At 39.9% G+C, this 17,718-nt stretch overlaps 1 protein-coding gene across 2 annotated transcripts in view; it reads left to right on the forward strand.

Moving 5' to 3' along the window:
* The window catches only part of GFRA1 (GDNF family receptor alpha 1), a 143,695-nt gene extending 132,230 nt beyond the window's left edge, over positions 1 to 11,465 (forward strand). For both annotated transcript variants that reach the window (XM_057417384.1, XM_057417385.1), the window contains exons 8-9: positions 8,443 to 8,499; positions 10,406 to 11,465. In XM_057417384.1, the coding sequence (XP_057273367.1) occupies positions 8,443 to 8,499; positions 10,406 to 10,567 (219 nt within the window). In that variant the 3' untranslated portion in view covers positions 10,568 to 11,465. The remainder of the gene's footprint in view (positions 1 to 8,442; positions 8,500 to 10,405) is intronic.
* Positions 11,466 to 17,718: the final 6,253 nt, after the last annotated feature.

The raw sequence follows: 17,718 nt of genomic DNA on the forward strand, positions 1-17,718 counted from the left end.
TTTCATGTTATGTGTGTGGCTCTGGCTGAATTCTTAGGAAATAGCTGCCTGTCAAAATCACAGGATGCTACACCCTCATTTCTTACAGACTCACCGTGGTAAATTTGCATTATTCTGAATGGTATTTTCAGTGCTACAAAGGAACACGGATACTGAGGCAAGTACTGCAGCCAGTTCACTGAAGTGTCATCCCTGCCAGTTCTGAGCATACCTGTGTGCACCTGCAGAACTCAGATACAGCATTAGAGGAACACGGAGAAAAATGCTTTAAATTTTTATTTCAGTGGCACTTCTGATTGTGCCAAAACTGCAAAATTCACCAATTACTGTAAATCACAGCTGTTTGAGATTGAGTTGATTTCAAAGAAAAAACCAAACAACCCCGTCTCTAAGCCATGATTTAACGGGACTCGGGTACCGGCATAGCCACATAACTGCAGATGTGAGGAAACTAATACACTGGGCTTGAAATGTCTAAACAAAACTGAGGAGGGGAGGGTATAGCTGTATGGTGCGTGCTCAAGTAAGTGCCTAGTTTTTTCTTTCTTTCTGTTCAAGGTTACTTCAGTATCTGTGGCCTTTGCTTTTGCCTCTGTAACTGCAGCAAAATCACTTGTTATCTGAAGTGGTTTTGAAACCCTTTTAAGGCTTTCTGTTTTCTTTCTGTGCATAACCAAGCCAGTACTCACAATGCACACATATGGTTAATAAAGAGAAAGGTCTTGAACATTTTTAGTCACAACCAAAAGCAGATGTTCATGATCATTCTCCTCCCTTCCCTTTTAATATTTATGCGTGAACGCAGTGCTCAAGAAACCAGCAATAATATCAGTTGCTTAAGGTTGGCATAGCATGAACAGAAGCTTCCTATAGTGCTCAGCACTCAGGCCTCATGCAGACTGGTGCTCAAGCAAGCTTGCCTTGATGTTCCCTTCCAGCTGCAGGACCAGAGGATGGCATCCCTGGTCCTTGCTGCCTGAGTGTGAAGGCAGCGCCTGACCTGATTGACTTAATCTCTTCCACATAGTGACGGCTCAGAGCTGGATGTCTCATGAGGCTCAACGATGTGGTGAGCGTCCCTACTGAGCTCTCTCCTCCAAGGTCTGCTTTGGCTTGGGAAGTTCCCAAGTTTTTCATAGCAGGCAGTCCCAGTCACAAACTGCCCTGTCATCTGTTCAGTGTGATGGAAAACTCACCGGCGAGTAACAGGCTTACTGCATGCTCCTAGCAGAGGGAAGCGCATCACAGCCAGACTTCAGCCAGCGAGTACCTGCCAAGGCACACCTGGAGGTGTGAGATGCCGTGTAGGAGCACTGTAGCTGCATTAGTGTGGTGCCTCTTTTCAAGGATCATTAGCACAGTGCAGTTCTGGCTGAGCTGGTTTTAGTCCCCTAGTAGCCGTGGCTGACAGCTGCTCAGGAGCGTTTACACCACACTCCAGTGCACCACAGAGCCCAGTCTAATAGGGGAGGTGGGCACTCCACCTCCTGCCAAACAGTACAACTTTGTTTGCATATTCGGACAGGCAAGGGCACGCAGTCCAGCCTGGGGAAGTGTTGTGGGGTCTGTAGTCCTTCAGTGGCTTACCTTTGTTCAAAATTAAAGGCTGAGTATTTCATTTCGGTGGGGTTGTAATGGCTTTGTGTTTATGCTGCTTTTCTTTAGATGCTGTTCACTGCACAACAGCCAGATGCTACCTGTAACTGCTCGGTGTGGCGCTGGGTTGATAGCTGTAGTGAACCACTAGGGAAATGTGTTTTAATAATAAAATCCCAAACAACTCGATTTTGGATTACATGGCTCTTCAGTTTTATAACTAGAAAAAAAAGCCAAAAAAAAACTAAACCGTAGGCAGCGTAAGCCATTGAGATATTAACCTAATAAAACATATTCTGTCTATGCTTTTTTGGTATTCTGTTTTCTCCTCTGCCCTTCTTCATGCAAAAAAATCTGCTCGAGGCAAATCCATAAGAAGACCGTATTAGGAGAATTGCATAATATCCCCTAAAAATAGGAAACGAGAATCTGGGACTAGGGAAATTAATTTTCCTCAGATAAATGAGTGACTGAGCACGAAAACAAAATTGTTAACGAGTTACTGTGCTGCCATGAAAGGTAAGTCAGTCAGTTCAGCTCTCTTGGCTGGGTGTCATATTTTGTGCTGTGCTCCCTGGGAGACTAATTGCTTGAAATAAATATTTGAAGACGTGTGTGTCTGCTCCTTGTAAGCTTTTGATCAGTTTGGTGTTGCTGATAGCATCTGTTCTTCATAAAACCTGTAAGGTTGCTGTGAGGAAGGTTTTGTGCCATGTTGCCCCAGCCATATAAGTGCAGTGAGAGACAGGGCTTAATTAGGTCTCAGTTTTATTAACATAAGGATCTGGGAATGGTCCAGCAATAGTTCGTAAGGTACGGGTCATCTTTCCTTCTGTCCACACTCTTTTCTGCTCCTTTGGGGAGGATTATTCCAGCTTGTCCCCTCTCTAGTCAAATATTCTTACAGTTACAAGATCGAAGAGAAGGGAGGTTTTCTTCTGTTCATATCAGACTTCATCAGCTCTTAGGTGTGTTTCTTAGATGTCTGAACTGGTATCTGCTGCTAAGTGTGTTTCCATCTGCGGCCATCAAGAGACACAAGAGTCTGCAGTGTCTGTTAGACTGAAGCTAATTCGATCCATTGTTACTCAGTGGTCTGGGAAAGAGACCTGGCCTGCCCAGAAGACTCAGCAGTGCTTTGTCACTGATGACTAAGGAGCTGGGAAGCTGTAGCAGAACACGGACCTATGTCTCAGCTACTCTTCCCAGAAGATTCCTGTGGGCTGCCCTGGGGTGAAGACTTCTTTTCAACTCCATTTCCTTCTGAAGGAGTGGATGGAAACATCTCGGGAGAACCACCATCCCTTTTTCCCTTTCCTGACCAGAAAACAGACCTCCCTACTTTGAGATTGCCCTCTGTTTCTTCTTTCTGATGCTGAAGTACTCAAAACCAGCAAGATTCTATTAATGTGGAGCTTTTAAACTGTCACGTGTGTTCCCTTAAGAAAGCCAGAGCTTTGTGAAGGTGAGCTAGGTGGATCTGTCACTTCACAGTGCTGCCCATTGAGCAGCTGTGTAGTGGTTTTGAATGGGATCTTAGTTGTGATTTCTGAATGCTTGGACTGGGAAACCCAAGGATGGATAGTCCCAAAATCAGTCAGGGCATCCTGTAGTACCCAGGTCTGCCTATGATCCACCACCCTGCCCAGCTGAGGCAAAGCTGTGGGGAGAAATCCAGACAAGACCCCTATAGGAGACTGGGGACAAGCAGTGTAATTTTGGGACAGGTACAAAGCTATGGGGAGCAGGGGCTTAGGGCTGGGAGGTGATGGGATCTGATGGGACTGGCTGATAACTGTTTATTGCACACCACTATAAAACTCGGTGTGTGTTTCCTCAGTGCATGTTTGGGCACAAGGGGCTAACTGGTTTGCTTTATTTAATGTCTCCCAGCTGAAACACTTGTGATTTGATTCTTACTGTGCTAGGTGTCACCTATGTGGCTTTGGAGAATAGTGCAGGCAGTGTCGTGGTAATGCTTGTTTGTAAAAGATACTTTCCTCACTCTACAAAGTGGGATGACGGAACTGTAGTGCTTTTATGCAGAGCAATGACTGATAATTTCCTGCCCCAAGCTTGTATCTTGAGGGCTGATTCAGCAGAGGAAAAAGAAAAAAGCAGCAGAAAAGAAGGTCTGACTTCTTTGTTACAGGACTGTGAAAAGCTGATTGTTTTTATGGCTTAAATAGCTTTGCACCCTGGCTGTATGCTATGGGTTTCAAAATTACTCTGTGCTGAATTGGATCCTTGTTTTAGTGGCCTGTGTCTCTGACCCGCACTTTGCTTATCTTCCCTGTTGAAAGTAATTTATACTCCAGCATGCCATAGTACTACTGTGCGAAGAAGAAAATACTGTTGACAATTGTGATAGATGCTGCTACCGCTTAGCGAGTGCAGAAGAGTTAATCTGATTGCATTTTTACAGTCTTTATATTTCTCTGCTTATTGTTTGTGTCTTGTTCTTGGAAAAACAGGTTAGATGCATAGTAAATCTCTTTAATCAGCACAAGAGGAACAAAAAGAACAAGCACCCTCATTTGTTACAGCTGCTTCAGAACCATGGTCATTTGAAAGATGTATTCTGGGAGATGTGTCTCTTTAGAAATGCTTGTTAATACAAGCATAACTAACTCAGGAGAGGACAAAGGCACTCATTAAAATTAGCTGAAAAAACAGATACTTATCGTAATGATACTTCTGTTGCCTCTCACTATAATGTCTAAGCTATATGTTCCATAAAGCATGTGAGGCCCGGAGTGTGCAGCTAACGGCAAGGGACTGGTTTCTGAGTTTGGATGCTTATTCTGAGCCTGTTTGCATTCAGGTCCAATGCATTCACTTCCCTTTACATGCTTCCCCTCCCTCCAAATTAAAGCTCATCTATGTTTGCAGCCATTCCCTGTCAGACCTTTTTCTTGCTCTAAGTAACATAGGTATGCAGGCTGTAGTAGAGGTGTGAAAATACAAACCATAAATGTATGAACTGACTCCTGGTGAGATACCGCTGCAGTGTTTAATTCATTTATTAACCATGTAGTGCTTTGCTTTGTAAAAGCTGGATGCATGATTGCAAGATAGCATTTCTCGAATGAGCTCAGAGCTACAGTGTCTGCAAAGGATGGAGGTAGAGGGATTTGTGGGATGAGAAGCAGAGTTACTAGATTTGGGAGGATCTCGTGATGTTTATTAGGTGCAGGGCAAGAGAAGACTAGGTTAGGTGTGTGTGAGCAAGGGCATATGACTGACCTCATCTAGGAGCATTAGAAGGAATTAAAAGGAAACATGAAGGTCCACAGAGCCCTCAGAAGGAAAAATATCTCTATAAGCAATATTCCTTTCTCCTTTCAGAAAACCACTAGCTCCTCTTCTGATCATTATTCACCCTTCTTTCTAGGAAAGAAATAAGTGAAATTTTGCTTCTGATCATGAGAGTTTTCTGTTTTCTGGACATGCAGTTGGTTTCTCTACCAGTCTTTGAACTAAGCAGTTTAGCTTGAATATTAAATGCTAAAGGTTGCGAAGACCAAAAGAACCTTGTATGACTACCGGACAGGATGCTGAAGCTCAGCAGGCAGTGTATGAATGTGATTATCTCTAAATATCATCTGTTGCTTGTGCTACCACAGCGATCAGATTCTCTGTAAAAGCAGGTGTTCATTTTTACAGAATATGAAAGCTTCAATCAGTGCAAGGTTGTAGGCAGTATGGGGCAGCTTCATCAGAGTAGCCCACGTTACTGAATTATAGTTCCCTGCAAAGCCAGGGTGACTGTCAACCTGTCTTATGTACCTTTGTTTTACAGTCAGAGGCATGTCACAGCTGAATGTATAAATCATTAGCAAATGCTATTTTACCTCAGTGGGAAAGATCTCATACCTCTTTCCATCTGTTTAACCAGTTATTTTAAGCTGCTTTTCTTTCACTTTTTATTTAGTTGTTATTTTTATAAGCCCAGCCCTGCCCAGCAGTTCTGCTACATGTAGTCTTTTCTGCCCAAGAGTGGGACAGAAGATTTCCCCCCTTAGCCTGTACTTAAAGGACATGCACTTTCTATAGCCCTTTCTTCAATATGTAGGGTTTTGGGTTTGTTTCGGTTCTTTTCCTATTATTTATGATTTTGTGATGCACTGTTGTATTACAGTAGTGCAGCCTATGCCAGCATTTCCATTATAACCCATTTTTGCAGGTTTATAACTCAACAGTAAAAATGTACTCTTCCAATTTGAAACTTGGCATGCAATGTCTCATTCTCAAACTGATAGTATTTCCTTTCCCTTCACCTTCCCCATGAAAAGAGGTTGCATTTTTGCTGTATTTTTAAATGGAAGATGCTGTCCTTTCTGTTTTGGTAAGAGGAAAGCCAGCCTGATTATTAAAATTACTTTTCACTTCTAAGAAAGGACTTTATAATGGAGGATGCATGTGAACAGGTTTGTTGATGTTAGCATGACTACAATATGTATATGAATACAGAGAAGCATTACTTTCCAAATTAAAGCTAGGGAATATTGAACAAAATTATTGAAAAGCTTTTTATATGTTGCTTTTGTTTCTAGCTGTTGATTTTACCCCTAAAATACTGTTCTCAAAGGTAAAGGTGTTTTAGCTGCTGCGCTCTGTTCTATATCAGGCTGAATGAAGTAAAGACAAATTTTACTGCATATAGACAAAATAATGATATTTTCCTCTTTTCTCATTTGAGAAGCACAGTACAGAAGGAACATAAATTCTGACTTTGGTGTTGAGACTAATACGAAGTGTAGACTTACAGTTAGCACAGTGTTGTGAATCCATAGCAGGAGTAAGCAGCAAAACACAGTTTCCAGTAGGCAGATGCTTATGTGGACTAGAAACTTAGCTCTGAATGGCAAACTAAGAAATATGAGGCTTGTACAGTCCTTGCAGTTTACACTGTCAAGATCTGATGCTCTGAACCTTAGTGCAGCTGAAGCCTAACATTCCAATTCAATGTAATATGGCTGTTTTGGGTATAAGAAAATCAGGATTAAAATCCAGTTTCTCCTTCTTTACCCATTCCTTAGAGCCAGCCATTTAGGAGTTGAAGTCTACGCAGTTGCCATTAAAAATAATCCTAACCTCTTGAATATCACCACCACTGCAAATGAGGGCTTCACTGTCTTGCTTCGTATTGTAGCAAATGTACTTCCAGACATTTCTCTTTCCATTTACATAGTTAGATTTATGCTTGCTGTAATCACTTCAGTGTACTAATTAGAACAAAGGGTATGTAAGAGAGAGATTTCACAGAGGGTGTTTATTAATGAATTGAGCTATTATTTTGTCATATATTTGAAAACTCTGAACACATGTACAGTAAGGATTTTTACCATGCCTTTCTTTTTAAATACCAAGCTGTCTTTCTTTTAAATCCCAGCTGTTTTAGTTTTTCAGTTGTCTCTAATATATCTATGTATTAAAGTGTCATGAAAAGCAGAGTGCGCTTCCTAATGAGAAGTTCAGTTCCTTCATTTGGATTCAAAAATCAGTAATTAGGTCAAAGACTACTTTGTGTCCATAGGCAGCACCAGTGGCTCTCAGATATAAAATGAAATAGCTGTGCATGGAAATGAATTTTTGAGGGTATAAAATCAGAATGTTCAGCACTTTCTCACATCAGCATTAGTCCAGTCCATCTCTTCCAACACCGGTGGGATTCTGCAGTGTAAAATGAATGCAGCACAGTGAGAGCAGATCCTGATTTTTTTTTACAGGAAGTAAATTGCAAGACCAGGTGGAAGTATCAGATGTGCTCAATGCAGGCAGTAGTTTCATTGTATAAATCCAAGTTTTCTGTTATAAGACTTGATTGTACATTTAACATCAGTACCTCCTGTAAAAGAGTGATGTGTATGTTTCTGGAATGTATAAAGAAAGAAATGATATTGAAAATCATTGAAGTACTTAAATCCACCACAGTACAATTCATTGAAAATATCTTCAGCACCATGGGGATTCCTATTGCTATTGTAGAAAAGCAGAAAACTCCTAGCACAATCATGTTCACTTCAACAATGGAAATATTAAACTCCTTATGATGCTTGACAGAGTGCACACTATTGCTTTCATTTTGCCTGATGCTGCTACCAGAAATGTTTCTTACACGAGTCAGTGTGGAAGGTGTGCTGTAATAGCGACAGATGGATGCTCATCATAAGACGTGGCTGAAGATACAGCAGATTCATTTTTCAGTTTTTGAGCGTATAAAATACCCCTGCATTTAATTATATTCTGTCTACAGTAAGCAGTGAATGCAATGTAAACAAGCAGCTCAATCTGACTTACAGGTATATATGTTAAAAGACATTAAATATTCTTACTGTAACTTTCTAAAAGAGACTCGGTGGCAGCCATGCAATATATTGAAATTATATTTGTATTTTCATAGTAATACCTGGAAAAATTGCAAGAATCATTAAGGATAAAATACTGTGCTGTTTATTCCTAAAACTGAGGTGTATGATATATTTGTTGTTAATATGCAGTTTTATTATGGTTGTTATTAACTGTCATATTTCATTTCTTCTCATGAACATCCAGTGCCATTTTTAAGGGGCCACAGAACATAGCATGTTCTCTGCAGCTGGTGGCACTCATCATTGTAATTACTAAGTACCCTTAGCTGACTGACTGAAGTTTTGCTGTAAATTCAGATCAGAATGTGAATGTTATTGGAAAACATGCAGTTACATTTGGAGAGTTTATTTGCTAATCATGTGCAGATCTGTCAAAATTACGGGAGTATGACAACCCATGAAATTCATCTAATTGTTTTGTGCTGCTGTATGTCAAAATTACACAGGGAATAAATCTTGCATTTGTTCATAGGCACAGAAGAAGCGGAAATCCAATGAATCTGTAGATACAGAGCTCTGTCTTAATGAGGTAAGTGTGGATCCTGTATATTTCAGGTGTCTCCCCATAATATAAAATGTTCAAAGTCTGTCATTATAATAGGCTTACCTCTCACTAAAGTCTTGGTATTGTTATGTCAACTCAGAAAGCTGGAGCTGGCCTCAAAGTGGCTACTGCTGACTTTAGATAATAGCCGTATAGTACACATTTAGGCAAATCCCATAGTAACTACCATTGTATCTGACAAGTACACTTAGTTAATAATCCACAGGAACACAAGATGAGACGGCATTTAGCAAGTGCACAGAAACATAGTGGACGTCATTCTGTGGCTAAAAAAAAATGACCAATTTAGGGCATGAAATCATGTTCACATCAGGAGATGTGATGCTCATACACCAGGAGACAGACTGGCAGCCCCAAGAGACATGAACCTCCCAGTGCTGTTTGAGTAGTCTGCTCAGGCTGACCTCCAAGGCCCCCTTTCAGATGTAAACATTACATCAGTTTCCATGTCTGTCAGTCCGCATCCTTTGTACTGAGTCTCTCTGGAAGCTTAGTAATTAGTGATGTATGTAAATTAATTTCTACTGTGTGGAAGCACACAGCCTAGGCATTGGAACAAGGCAGCTGCACAGGCATAAGCCACCAAAAGGATGTGACCATATATTTCTGGTTCTCCTTCACCAATCCAGATTTGTCCCATTCTTCTAAACAATGACAATTCTGTAGCCCATTCCTAATTCTTTAGATACTACTAAGAGTTTCCTGTACATTCTAGAGTGAAGCCTAATATGTGAGGGAACGGTGCAGTTTAACCGACCTGTTGACATCTTGTGCTGGCTAAAAGACCTTTACACAAGAAGGTCCTAGTAACTATAGTTTACCATAAGAACTGCTGCTCTGTCTTATCCCATACTCAGTTACAGGTTCCAAAAAAGCATCTGCCCAAAGTTGAGTGTAAGAGAATATACTGTGATAAGTCCCCCAGTGCCTCTACTACTTCTAACAAGTGGTACCAGAGTAGAAGAATGGCATGGAAGTTTATCCATGGATACCTCCCTGGCTCTGTAGACAGTCATTCATGTGGAAACCGATGCTCTGTACTCATTCTTTGTATCTGGTCCCCTGGGTACTCATAGCTTGTACCTAGAGAGGCCCATTGCCTCTTCAGGATGGGGGAGGTTTATCCCCTCTGTAGAAGCTGTATCCTTGGGGATTTTCAGATCCAGAGTGGACAGGGTCTAAGTAAGTTGGACTTAATGAAGAGATCCCTTCTAATCTAAATTGATCTACTTCTGTGATTACACGTGATAGGGTTTTATTTTTACTGGGGATCATAGCAATGAAAAATACTCCTGCTTTACCTCCTTCTTAAATAAGTTATAATCTGCCAGTCTGTACTTGCATATGCATGTTGTTTAATTATTGGTACCAAAGAAGGCCAGGAATGTAAATTTTCATAAGCTAGAAAACTCTGTCTTTTCTGATCCCATGGATTAGATTTTATTTATTGTTATCCAGAAGTAACTTGTCAAACAAAGTTGCTCTGTTGACTGTGCAGACGTTGCAGTTTCTCTGCGGGTCCTGCATTTGCTTGTTAAAATAAACTGGCATAATAACGCAAATTGCTAAAATATTTGCTGTACTTAACAAGGGGAGGTTTTACACATGGAACCATTGCTAAAGTAGGGGATTTTTAATACTTCGTTTCTTGGATTGTGCTGTACTGGTGTTTTTATTCTTTAACTTTAAAACACTGATGTTTTGATGTCTGTTCTTACGCTTTTTGCATCTTTTAATCTGTGACAGTGTTACATAGGTAACATTGGAGGGTGGGCCATGAACAAACAAAAGATTCATTTCATGATGTAGCTTTGAATATCTTGCAATGAAAATGTGTAATGGTGACCAAGGAAAGCGTTGTCTCTTGCAGAATGCTATCGGGAAAGACAACACCGCAGGAGTCTCCACCAGTCACATATCATCGGAGAATTCCCTCGCTCTTCCTGCAAGCTTCTATCTAAGCACACAGCTCACTCTGATGACACTTGCACTCTCACTCTGTTTGTTCCTAAGCTCATCAGTCATCTTGTAGCTGCGTTACAAAAGGACGTGTAAAAATATTATCTGTTTCCTGTCCTCTGTTGTTTCTCTGGAATTCCAGGTCTGGGAGCTCAGCTGAGGCACTCCTGCTAGAACGGTTGCAGTCAGCTGGAATTTTCTTTCTTTCTCTCTCTAAAAAAGCTTCTTGTGATATTTAGAGGCTTTGTACTTGGTGCAGTGCTACATTCCAAACCCAAAAAGGCTTTTGGGCATGCAGTGTTTTAAAGAGACAGTGTGTAAATTTGCCTGTAAAGCGACCTGGTTGGATTATTTTCATAATAATTATTTTCATTCTGGCTTTTCCCTGAGAAGGAGGATGGCAGTTTTCTTAAGATCCTCAGATTTAGCTCATTGAATGGTTTTGGTTTTCAAATTGATTGAACTTCAGACTATCAAGAATGCGAGGCTTTTGTCTAATGGTGAATGTTCTCCCAGAGAGTGGACTTTCTGAAACGTCTTCATTTGATAAATTGCTACTGATGTTAAACTCTTTCAGTGTGTTAGCATTTTCCTCTTTAAATGTTTACGTACTGTAAGTAATTCTGCGTTCCCTGCTGCGAAGCCATTATAATTCACATACAGGTATGATGTATGTCTTTCAGTTAAATTCTCATAAAAATAGAGTGTGGCATAGAACTTTCTAACAGTACATTTATCTTTTAATTGTAATCATCTAGCCTTAACAAGGGTGAAGATTCTTTAAATTAACAAGAAGCAGCCATTGTGAAAGCTTGATAAAGTTATGTTTCTTTAAATTTGAGGACAGGCGATAGAAACAAATTTTGCTACAGGGTTTCAGCTCTATAGTCTATGGTCTTCTATGCTTCCGTTGTGATAATATAGTCCAGTTATTATATTGTTTGTTTAATAAAAAAATGACATATGATTTATTTGCTCTACTAAACCAGCATCATCTGTTTATACATAGCTGATAATGTCAGCTGAAAAAGTTGGAGGAACTTCACACCTTACTTCTCTTATTATGACATTGTAGAGGGAAAAGAGGTACTAGGCTATCATTTAAACTGTGTTTTATTTCTTAGACTGCTAAAATCAACACGATAGGATGGTTGATCCAATTACAAGGCAGCGTCCCACACACTCACACCTTGACATTGCTGACATGATGAACTGTTTGCAAGACCAGTTCCATAAATTGTCTTCATGGTTTGGATAGCGATATTGACAGTGTACATGATTTGATCACTTGGGTTTTCATTCAGTCACACTGACAGCCTGAGCTGGCTCATGATGATTTTCTGTGGTACCTAGAAGGAATTCTTTAAATGTCATGAAATAGGCAGCATTTCTCCTAAGGTCTTTATATCTTTACTGTGATGGCTTGGTGACTGTTAGAAGCAGTTATGCCTAAATGATCAACAGTAATCAGTTGTTGTTTCTATTGAAAGTAGAAGATAACTTCGCTAAGCAGGGAGTTCATTATGTTGAATTAACCAATTTACATTGGGACTTACACAGTTATGCCCCATTCTGCTCTGAAACATCCACACCAGTTATTTGCAGTGCCACTATCAACTATGTATTACTGTTTTATAAACTGCATTGAAGTTTGGGAGTGTGCAAAACACGCGTCTTACTGAGAGATTATTAAACCTATTGACAAGTTCATCTTTTGAGCTTTTCCTTCGCTAATAATAAACACTTCCATAAATTCTGAAATTTGTTTATGTACTCTTGATTATGGCCACATAATACAGGTTTCAAAACCCTGTATATGTGATAGAATTCTACAATACTCTGTGCCACTGAACATAACAAATTAGACAATATTACTCTTTAATTCTGTGCTGATAAGAAACTTCAAATCACTTTCAAAGGCAGCAGAGCTGCTTTCAGAGAAGAGATACATAGCATATCATTACCAGCAAAGCCCATGTTGCTTTCCTGTTGCTCTTCTTGAAGAAGCTAATCAAATTATTAAGAACTAGTGGCAACAGAGAAAAAGATTGTGAGATTCATGATTTAAAAAATAAATTCTTTTATGGCAAAAGGTGTTGATAGTATAGTGTGTTGAAATGCTAATGAACGTAGGGTTCTGATTCAAAAGTCTGACATTATCCAATTAAAAATATTTTCAAAACAAATATATAAACATTACAATTATTAAATCCATCTTTGATCCACAAAGCTTTCTTTCAAATATCATTTGTATTCAGCACATTAAACATTTTAAGCAGTATCGGGAATTTTTATAAACACCCAATATAGTACATACTTTCTGAAGATATTTTTGTTTGATTACAGTATCTCTATTACATTTAATGCTAAATATTAGAGCTTTGACACTGTGTGATCCAGAATAAAAGCTATTGATCAATTATACTGTAAACAGCAACCTAATTAGGGTCTGATTACAAAAGAAATTGCTAGTTATCTGATTCAGTGAGAGGTACCTTTTGAAATGCAGTTATGTATGTAGCAGAGGAAGAAATGGTGTATTATACGGCTAGCCATGGTACCACAAAAGAACCCCAGAGAACTCTAGTTTGTTTTTTTTTCCCAAGTAAATTAAAAGCACACTGAATTCTTAATTAAAAAAAATAAATTGCTTATTAACCAGGCCAGAGGGAAAAAAACCTTAAGAGTCTGACACTTAATGAGGTTTATACAGGCATCACCATGCAAATATGGGTGGATTTTTAAAAGATGGATGTGGCGTGGATGATGTCAATTTAGCATGGCGACCTTGTCAATGCAGTCATGCACTACTGAAGTAGGTACATTGTTTTTTTCCCCCCATTCAGTCACTAAAAAAACATGTATTGAGTGCTCAGTGAACAAGCTTCAGCTGAGCTTGTGCTATTAATACATTTTTATCACTATAACAGTAATACAAGAACTGTCCAAATACAAATATACATACAGATGATCTACTGTTTAAATTGTAAATTTAACCAATTCAGTTGTGTGTAAATTGAATTGTGGGCTACCGTAAACATATACAAATAATCTTTTTCATTTAACATAATGGAACATTGTCATTAGTATTATTAGGAGTGTGTATACTCTGCCATGTTAAATAACCTTGATTATTATGTTCATGTTTCTTTAGTAGTACACGGAAAGACAAAATTCAGACTGAACTGAAATGTATGTTTAAGGCTTTGCAGTATTTAACATAGGTATTGCTTGGTCAAGCTAGTCCAATGAGAGAGGCACTGAAGACGAACCTTTCAGATATTAGCAAAAGTAAGAGCAATTGAGGCTTTCCTGTGCAGGTGGTGACATCCACCAACAGGCAGCAGGAGTGTCTGTGCAGTGATTTGGTCAGTAATGAGGAGCGCAGCCCTTGTGTTCCTGACTGCGCTCCCCAAGATCCCCGCTACTTAAAGAGAACGGGAGGTACCAAGCACTGAGCAAGAGCTGCCCATCCATCTTCACTGGGGCACCAGCCATGTTACATTGAACAGCCTCATTCCTACTGTGTCATGAGGGATTATTAAGAGAAACAGGAATTCTTAATCATTTCAAAGCATTGCATAGATAGACTCTCTCTGGAGACCTGTTTCTGGCCTTTTTTTTTTTAATGAAATTATGGCCCTCTAAGATCCAACCTGTTTGAGGGATGTTGCAGTTTGACTCAGTAGACTGAAAACATGAAAGCATACACTTTTGCTAAGCCTGTGCAATTAGGCTGGAGGTGAAATAAAAAGAAAAGGAATCACCTTGAAATCTCAATCTAATTTTAATTTGTGATTGTTGGCTTAATCACAATGATATTTCCGTGAAGGAGAGATGGTGAGACACCAGTGAAGGCGAAGAGCAAAACTCAGAACAGCTCCCTGAAGGGACATACATCTTGCGTATGCCAAGTGACAGGCATATCTCATACTTGCCTTGTAATAAAAGAGCTGAATTCTGCTAGAACAGCAGCTCCTTCAGAGCAAGCAGTAAAAGGTGGAAGAAAAAGCAGTTATTTGTACAGCAATTAAAACTTTCTTTCATAAAGGGCAATTGTTTGTCTTCAACACCAAGGTTGATCTGCTTTACTGAAAAACATATGTTCACTGATGAGACTTCTGCATTAAAACTCTTCCAGGCTAAAGAGCCCCCCAAGGTTGTTTTACTGCCATAAGGTTAGTCAGACTGTACCTGATGTCCCTGACATCAAATAGAAATATATTTGCTTCTGATGAACTTGGCAGAGAAATTAATCCAGTGACTTGTTAAATATTTCACATCTTTAAATATTTGCTTTTGCTTCCCAGCTCAGTTCCTCCTGTGACATTTCAGTTACTGGCTCTTGCAGCTTCCCCTTTAACTGCAGAAGGTCATTTTCTCCATACTGTACAGTAATCTGCTTTATAGATTTGCCCCGGTGTTGGTTTTATTTGGGGGTTTTGGAGTTTTTTTAATTACAGCCTTCACTTCTGAGGGAAAAATGTGATTAGGAATATGTCTCTACTGAATGACCAACACCTTTTTTTGGGGGGGGAGGAAATTGCAAACTCCTAGTTCATCTGTTCAGCACTGTTTGACTAGAACAGGTTAAAACACGATGTTGCTATTCCCCCGATGGAATTTAAAAGTTAGTTACTGAGTAAGGGTTAAAAACTTCTAAGCTCTCACAATCTTTTAGAAATATTTTAATACTTCCAATGTATTTTCCAGTTGGAATTTCGGCAAATAGGTAAAAAGTCTCAGTAAGAAGGTGGGTTTTCTTTCAAGATTAAGAAGTTTAATTGGGGAATTTTGATGGGTCCATTTTTAACGTAAAATCAGGAAAGGCGGTGAATTGCCATTTTAAACTCAATATTATCATCTTGACTTTCATACACCCGTGTTCCATGTTCTCTTCATCTGAGTATGCTTGCCTTCAGGGGATGGTTATACTTATTAAACTCATATTAGATATGGTCACCTCAATAGTCAGGATCCAAGTCTGCAACCGCTACTCAGATGATCTGTCTCTTTCATTCATTCATATCATTCATAAAAGCCAGAGCAACAAACTCAAGATGTGGCCTAAAGATTAGTTGAAGTTTAAAAGAGCAGAGAGTCAACCGATTTCTCAGTAGCATTTCTTATCAATATAGATTGAGGTATGATAAATTGGTACCATCTAGATGAGAGAGACACTGAGGTTCTCTGAGCACTTTTAAACAGAGCAGCTGCAGCTTTTGCTGTTTTACCTTTGCCAGGTGCCAGCAGCTGAACTTTGCCATGCATACACTTAGAGCTAATTGCTGCCTGGGTTACAGCAGCCAAACATGATTTCACTTCAGCAAGGGTTCCCCCTTTGCCCATTTCCCCCTGCTTTTAGTGATTCCAACACACTTTGATTCTTTTGCACTACTCTTCAATCTGTCAAAAGGAGAATTTCCTAGAATGCAGGAGAAAATGAGTCAGAGATTTAAGGGCAATTATCTTTAGATTCCTCCTGCCAAAATACCGCAATAATTGACCTCTTAAAGACTTCCTTCCTCCAAAGCCCTGAATACACCCTGCCCAGCACCTTCAGTCCTTATGAAAGTGAGCAGTTTGGGGGATTCAGCTTCTAGTAAATGAGGCCATGTCTTTTTTTCAGGATTCTTCGAACCACTCATTCTACAAACTGATGTTATGGATAGCAAAAGATAAGTAATTGGAGATTGTGTCATGGCATTACACCACTCCTGTGTTGACCAGCTCATGTCTAGCAGTTTTCTAGCATTGCTGTCAGTGATGCAAAGCTCCTCATGACTCTTTCAGTTGGACATTGCTTTGACAGTAGGAGATGACATTCAAAGTCCGGCTTTTGTAAGTGCAAAAATGGTGCTGCTCCTGTTTTATTCTTGGCTGAAATACACCCGTGCTCTACCCTATTCTGATATAATTTGATCAACCTGTTTGAAAGCACCAAATTGCTGAAAATGCCACCCAGTTCTCGGCAGCAGTCTCAGTAACCTGAGTCCATCTCAGTCAGTAATCTCAGTCCGTATTTAGTAGCCAGTTGCATAAAAGCAGTGCCACAATGGGCACCAAGAGGCAGCAGCAGCATTCTTCTGGCTGTCCGCTGTTGCACCAGTAACGTGAAGTATGTTGGCACTAGCTGGTCTGTACTGTACCTAGCCTTCATGTCTGATTCATCACCCAGGCCACTCTAGCTGGTGTGAAGTTTGTTTAGACTACACTAATAAGCTACAAACTGACAAGTGAGTCATGCCAGGCTTGCCAGCTCCACCTCTTCAGCTGGTCTGCACAGAATGAGTTGATTTTGACCACCCCACTTTTGCCCTTAAGTTGAAGCTTAAAAGGGACAAAAGCTAAACCCTATAGATGAATGAACCACAGGGAGATATAAACTTCAAGCACAGAAGCCAGCAAATCTGCTGAAACTCTGGAATAATTTTCAAAATAAAATTGAAACATTGTGGTCCTTTCCTTCTAATGTTTATGGACTAGGATATATGTGACAGAAAGAAGCTTTTGTCAAAAATATGAGACAGTGAGAAGATGCAAAAATTACTGTTTAGGGAGCTACCATTTATTTCATAAGGAAATACTGCAGAGACCACACCACTGAGAAGCAGAGTGTATGTATGTCCCACTAGGTAGAAGATGCAGAAATCATGCTTTTTTCTTTGGCTTTGTGAATTGTTCCCCCTTTTGAGAGGTGAAGCAGTTCTCTCAGGAGTGTGCTGAGATGGGAGCACAGGGTCTCCTTGCCACACCCCAAACCTGATTACTAGTAATGATACCCTCTGCATACTTTGGGGTGGGATAAAGACTTGAAATTTTAAGTAGAAGTTAATTCAGGAAGTGTTTGTGAGGATTGTTAGAGGTGCAACAAAGCCTTGCAGTGGTTTGCATGTGGCGGTAAGGAGTGCGCAATCTGGACTGAGACGAGTCGCACACAGTTTATAAGGAAAAGTGAAGGTAAAAACTGAAAGCAGAAATTTGGTTTTGAATTTTATACTGCCTCCTCTCTGGGAAGGTCACAGTAGAAGTGAGGCATAAAATCAACATTTTGCCTCTTCCCAGTGCTCTCCACTGTTTCCGGATAAGACAAAACCCCCTTAAGAATCCAAAAGGCAGGCAGTGTAATAAGAGACTGCTTCAAGACACTGCAACACATGGGAAACTTAACTGGTGGCGATTATTAATCTTTGTGTTCTTCCCTTCCCCCAGATGATTGCTATT

Source organism: Pezoporus wallicus, unplaced genomic scaffold (genome assembly GCF_028554395.1).
Source record: "Pezoporus wallicus isolate ANWC-B61680 ecotype Strahan unplaced genomic scaffold, APGP_CSIRO_Pwel_v1 contig_8188, whole genome shotgun sequence".
Taxonomy (NCBI): domain Eukaryota; kingdom Metazoa; phylum Chordata; class Aves; order Psittaciformes; family Psittacidae; genus Pezoporus; species Pezoporus wallicus.